The following is a 6,122-nucleotide window of genomic DNA, read 5'->3' on the forward strand; positions in this document are numbered from 1 at the left end:
ATTACATTAAAGGTAATAGTTCTTAGAGCAGATTTGGGCCATTTTTTTCTTTCTCATGCTCAATATTTTTAATTGATTCCTTTTTAGTAATTGTTGTTGAAGCTTTATGCTTCAAAAATTCTTTCTTAATGCTCAGGGGGTGTATATTAAATATACTTCAAATTCCTACTCTGTACAGTTCTTAAATTTGGCCTCCTTTAATAAATTCATTCAGACTGCTTTTCTTAAAGGGTGCTTATATTTCTTAGATGTTGGGTTATTTTGTCTTATGAATTAACTTGGCTTAATGTGACCCAGGAAGGATATGATAAGCCTAAACCTTAACGTGCGTAACTTTTAAACAATTATCTCAGCTGTATGAAGAACTGGGGCAGGAACATCTCAGGATGGAGAGGAAAAAAGTAGGTGTTGCCATCTGGCTTTGACAAACCCTTGCTAGTATCTTTTCCGACTTTCTCAGGTGATCATTACCCTCAAGGTATCTCTGCTCAGGAACTTTCACTTGTAAGAGGCTCAACCACTGGATCAGGCAGGAAGAAACTGTGAAGTGGGGGACTGCCTAGAGGCTTGGCCACCTACCAGCCACCATTACTGTTGGCACCCCACCCCTAACCAAGTGTAACGCTAAGGTCATCTTGGTCGTGTGCAAATGAGATTAACTCTCTGGCTTGAAATTCTAGCACAGGTTACCATGATACTCGACTAAAAGCCAAATCCTTTTGATGTTCCACAGACCCTGCATAATTGACTTGTGCCCATCTCCCTGCTGTATCTGTCCTCCCTCCTTTCAATCTCCAGGAATTTCCCATTGGTTGAATGCAGCTGGTAGCCAGAAGACAAAAGAATCTATTAAGGTAATCCACAGAAGTCAGTGTACTGGGGAAGAGAACAAACAGGAAGGGGTGGAGAGTGGGTCTGGAGGGGAATGAAAAGATCCCACAGGATAATTCCCAAAATTGAAGAGGGAGAGGCAGAAGTTTATGGGGCTAGTTGTTACTTAAGCTAGCAATCCAGGACTTTTTTTAGGAACTGTCTTACTGTACCTCTAGAGTTATAGTCACTTAGATGTGAGGAGAGTATGAATGTGGAGAGGGGTACAGTGATGCTGACACCTCCCCCAGAAGACACTTCTCTTTCACCTTCCACCCCATGGAGATCAGAAAATTCCTAAATAAAGTGAGGGGGAGGTTTTCGTTGTCTCCACGACAGGCACCTTGAGAAACCTTAAGAGTCAGGAGGCTGCCCCATCCAAGGCAAACATTCTAGTCTGTAAGTGGAGCTTGCTCACAATACCCCTGAAACCTTAGTCAAGGTCCTCTTGATCATCTGGATACATAACTTTAAAAAATTTCCATATAAATTGAATATTTCCAAGAAATCCAGTGGAATTCTAATTTTTAAAAAAAATAGATGTAGAGTTTTTCTGCCTAAGATGTGTGTGTGTGTGTGTGTGTGTGTGTGTGTGTGTGTGTGTGAGTGTGTAGAAGAAGGCCAACTGGGATTTTGTGTGCTCCTCCTTCCCTTCATCTCAGCAGTACCTGAGACAACAGTTTGGAAATATAGCAATAGAATCTCTGCCAAATTGACAGAGATCCCAAGCCTAAGACTAGAATTCTGAATCTCTTAATACCTGGTTAGGGCTCTGTGCACCTCCCCTCCTTGCCTCCCTTGTGGTTTTTGGTATGATAACAAATGCATCATTAAGTAGACCCAAAGCATCTCAGATTTGCAAAACATATCACATAGAGTGATGGGGTTAGACTAGGGAATAGAACAGATTGGGGAGAAGGAGTGTGGTGCACGTCAAGAGAAAGAAAAGAATGACATGGAGCAAATTTTAAACCCCAAATGTGTTTGCTATTGACCTTTTCCCCAAATCTGCCAAATGCTTATGTTTAGCAATAAGCAAGTCTTAATGCCACCATTTTATCAACTCATTAATCAAGAGGAAAGACTTCTTATTCTCACAGATGTTAAGGATGAATTACTCTCAAAGGATGCAGGCCAATAGATGACAGGTACTCTATCAGCCTAAAGTATTTTTGGAAGCAGTGTCAGTCAGTGAATACCGACATGGTTACTGAAGCCAGTGGAATGCAAAGCTTTTGGGATGGTTACCACAGGAAGCAGCTGTTACTGAAGAAATGAATGACGTATCTGTTAAAAATAATCTAATTAGGAATTGGTTGCTTGGGCTCCATAGTATAATAGCTCAAAGGCCTTATTAAAGCTGTTCTGAGAATAAGGCCAAGCTGTCTTTGAAATTCACAGCACAAACAAAACTGTCCACACAACTAACTTTTGGGACATTCCCTTATGTCTCCAAGCTTTTGAATTTCCAAGTTTGAGCTCCACACCTATCACTTCTGATGTGTGTGCATTTTATTTTCTATAAAAGCTCTAAATATTTACTGCCTTTTTAAAAAAATCCAAAAGCATTTAATGGAAGCAGTCATTGCAGTGATGCTGCATTACAAGGGTGGAGAAGGAAACAGAGATTGGATTCTGGACACTCAATTGTTCACAACTCTGCCTTAGTGGTTGGGAGAGCTTAGGGTATTATTCGTTGAAAGATGGTCACCAAGTCTTGTTCCAAACCTAAACCATCTAGGTCTGTCAACCAATGCCCAAGTATTTTCATCTTTTGTTGCTTCTCTTATAAAAAGTTAAATCTAAATTCTTGAGTCTGTCATATTACTAGTCAAAGCTTACGTATGCTCTATGTTTTCAGATAAATTTAATAATTATGGCTACCTGGCTTCCTGACACACTCAGAAGCACATTAGAAATAGAGGATGTGGTAAGATGATGGTTGTAGACAGTAATACAGGAAAGACGAGATGAATGTACGTGAGGATCAATAACTCCACTCACAGATTATTATTTTATTTTATTTTTAGTTTGCTAGGGCTGCCATTACAAAGCACCACAAACTGAGTAGCTTAAACAACATAAATGTATTGTCTCATAGTTCTAGAGATTAGATGTTTCTGATCTAGAAGTTTGAGATCAGCAGGGTCATGCTCCCTCTGAAGGTGCTTAGGGAAGGTCTGTGCCAGGTAGTTCTTTAGCTTGTTGCAGTATAACTCAAATCTTCACATAGCATTTTCTTTATGTGTGTGTGTGTGTGTCCAAATTTCCCCTTTTTATAAGAACATTCGTCGTATTGATGTAGGGGCCCACACTGACCTCATTCTGACTTAACTAATACATTTGCAAGATCCCTATTTCCCACTAAAGTCACACTCTGAGGCATTGGGGGGTTAGAACTTCAACATATGAATTTGGGGGGTGGGCACAATTCACTCCATAAATGACCTCAATAGCCACTGATGAGGGAACATCACAGAAAAATCCATGATAAACTTCAACCAAGATGAGGTTAAATGAGAGGAAAGATGGACTAGTTTGTCCGTAAATTATGAGTTAGATCTATATTCTTTTATTTTATTTTATTTTTAATTAGTTTCAGGTGCACAAGACAAGGTAATACTTAGACGTTCATCATTTATATCCCTCATACTATGGACCCCCCTCACCCCATTCCCCCATCCACTATTCCTCCGACATTGCACCGAGCCATCCCATTATAAAAATGTAACTTCAGGCTCATTGATTAATGGATCTGAGCCTTTTTTTTAATCTAAAAGAGGGTAATGAAAACTTTTCTTGCCTTAAGATGGTTGGAAGCAAAATATTTGTGAAAACCCCATAAAATTTTAAATTCTATTCATGTAACATAGTAAATGTCCATGGTCTACTTAGAATTACTATCATGATAAATTATGTAAAATGTAAAACCTGGCAATGTAGATTCAGTTATTCCTCATTATTCTTCATACTATAGTTGTCAAATGTAGTACATTTTTATACACTATAAATTTGACAACATATTATAAATTTTATTTCAAACAGCCACATGTATTTTAAACAATATAAGAAAAAATATCTATTATATTTACCCAAATATTTATCATTTCTAATGATCTTCCTACATCCTTGCAATCTGTTTCCCTCTGGTATCATTTTCCTTCATTCTGAGGAACTCCCTTTAGCACTTCTGGTAGAGCACATGTATAGGTAACAAATTCTCTTAGTTTTCTTTTATTTGAAATATCTCTATTTTGCCAAAATTCCTGAAGGATACTTTTGCTGGATATAAAATGGTGGTTAACAGGGGTTCCCCCTTTGGACACTTTAAAAGTGTTTTCCATTGTCATCTGGCCTCTGTTGTTTCAGATGAGAAGTATGCAATATTTTAAATATTTTTTTTGCATGCAATTTGGCATTTTTCTCGTTTCTCTCAAAATTTTTCCTTTATCTCTGATTTTCAGGGGTTTGACTAAGATATGCCTGAGTATGATTATCTTTTTCTTTTTCTTTCTTTTTTTTTTGGCATATGAAAATTTATTACTACTGTGTTTTCACCATCAAAACTTATGATCTTGGTCTTTCCTTCTTGCCTTTGTATAAGGCCAAAAGAGAGACATTGGCTATTTTGACAACCTTAAAGTGGACTCCAGGAATATCACCAACAGCATGACCTTTGCGACTAAATCCAGCAACCAGAACTTCATCATTTTCCTCAATAAAATTCAAACAACCATCATTGGGTACAAAGGCTGTGATTTTTTTGCCATTCTTGATTAGCTGGACCCTGACACACTTCCTGATGGCAGAATTTGGCTGTTTGGCTTCAATCCCTACTTTTTCCAGTAAGATTCCCTTTGCGTGGGAAGCTCCTCCAAAAGGGTTGGCCTTCAGGGCTGTGCCCAGATAGGCTTTCTTGTACTGTTTATCATGCCACTTCTGATCTCGTCGGTGACTTCGGAGCTTCCTGGCAGTACGAAGACCAGGACACTTGCCCATCCTGCTGGAATCACGGGCCCGAGCAAAAGAGATTCTCTTTTTCTTTATCCTGTTTAGCGTTTGCTGAGATTCTTGTATCTTGAAATTTATGTCTTTCATCAAATCTGAGAAGTTTTCATTACCATACCAGAAGCAGAACTTCTAATCTATAGTGGCTCAGAAGCTAAAGACTGGCAGAGCTAACCAGGGAAGTCATCCCACATGACATGTGAAAGTCCGGATCCCTGTGAACTGAGTGTAGATGCACCAATGATCCCAATTAAGACTCTATGTATCTATTCTCCAGAGGTGATGATAGGCGTCTTTGACAGCAAATATGAAGGGTGTGCTGTAAGGACTAGGAATTTGTATTGGGTGAGTGGCTCCTAGTTGAATGTGAGGACATTCAGAAATGCCTAGAAATGCAGAAGCTGGCAGGGACATCTGCCTGAGAGCATTTGTTTGTCAGTTAAATCTGCCTAGTGGTGTCCTCTCCTCCACATAAGGTGTCCAGTAGTTGTGTGAGCCTGCAGGAATCCTGTCATGTGCCAGTGGGTGGCTCTGATTGTAGAGACATACAGAGGATCATTTATTTTTTATTTTTTAGAAGGCTTTACTAGCACAGATATAGCCTAAAGATTCAGTCTCACCCACTTGAACCATTAGCTACCAAACAAAAGCTTGTATTCACTCTTAAATGCCTCTGATATTGCTTTCTCTTTTCTTTCTCCTGAATGAATAAACTGAACCAAATTAACTCTGTGAGGCATTAATAAGATGTGACTTTTGCAGTCAAATGCTCTACCCCTAAGCTATACCCCCTCTAAGATGTGACTTTTGGACACAAGGTAGCTTTAGCTGGTTAAAGGATTATGTCCTTTTTGGGTCAAAAGCAATAACACTCGCACCCAAGCAGATGATGAACTAAATATTTCAAAATTAGAACACTCATACTCTCCCAGAGTTTTCAGTGCTTAGTGAAAATCCAACAAATCAGGCAAGTCCCTGCTGTTAACCAAACCACCTCACAGAGAGTCACAGCTTTACCTCTGCAAATTATTTACATCAATAGAAAAATCACTGGTGTGTGACCTAGGCTCTCTAGCTATGATTCACCAAGAATGAGCTTTAGTTAACAGATAAAATGCCATATCGCCTTTGGAAAATTAGGATATTCAACCCAGATTCTACTTCGAGTTGTGTGGGTTTTAATGTAAAAATCAGAACAACATTTTCTTCCATCCTCAAAATATCTAATAACTCTAAAACAGTGT

General features: G+C 38.9%; 1 protein-coding gene across 1 annotated transcript; it reads right to left on the reverse strand.

The window, feature by feature from the left end:
- Positions 1-4,437: 4,437 nt before the first annotated feature.
- On the reverse strand, positions 4,438-4,869 carry LOC308507192 (small ribosomal subunit protein uS12-like; the record flags this gene model as incomplete). Its single annotated transcript, XM_081071827.1, has 1 exon — positions 4,438-4,869. One exon carries the CDS (start codon positions 4,867-4,869, stop codon positions 4,438-4,440), a length of 432 nt encoding a protein of 143 aa, XP_080927953.1.
- Positions 4,870-6,122: the final 1,253 nt, after the last annotated feature.

This window comes from Rhinolophus hipposideros, assembly GCF_964194185.1.
Source record: "Rhinolophus hipposideros genome assembly, chromosome: 14".
Lineage (NCBI taxonomy): Eukaryota > Metazoa > Chordata > Mammalia > Chiroptera > Rhinolophidae > Rhinolophus > Rhinolophus hipposideros.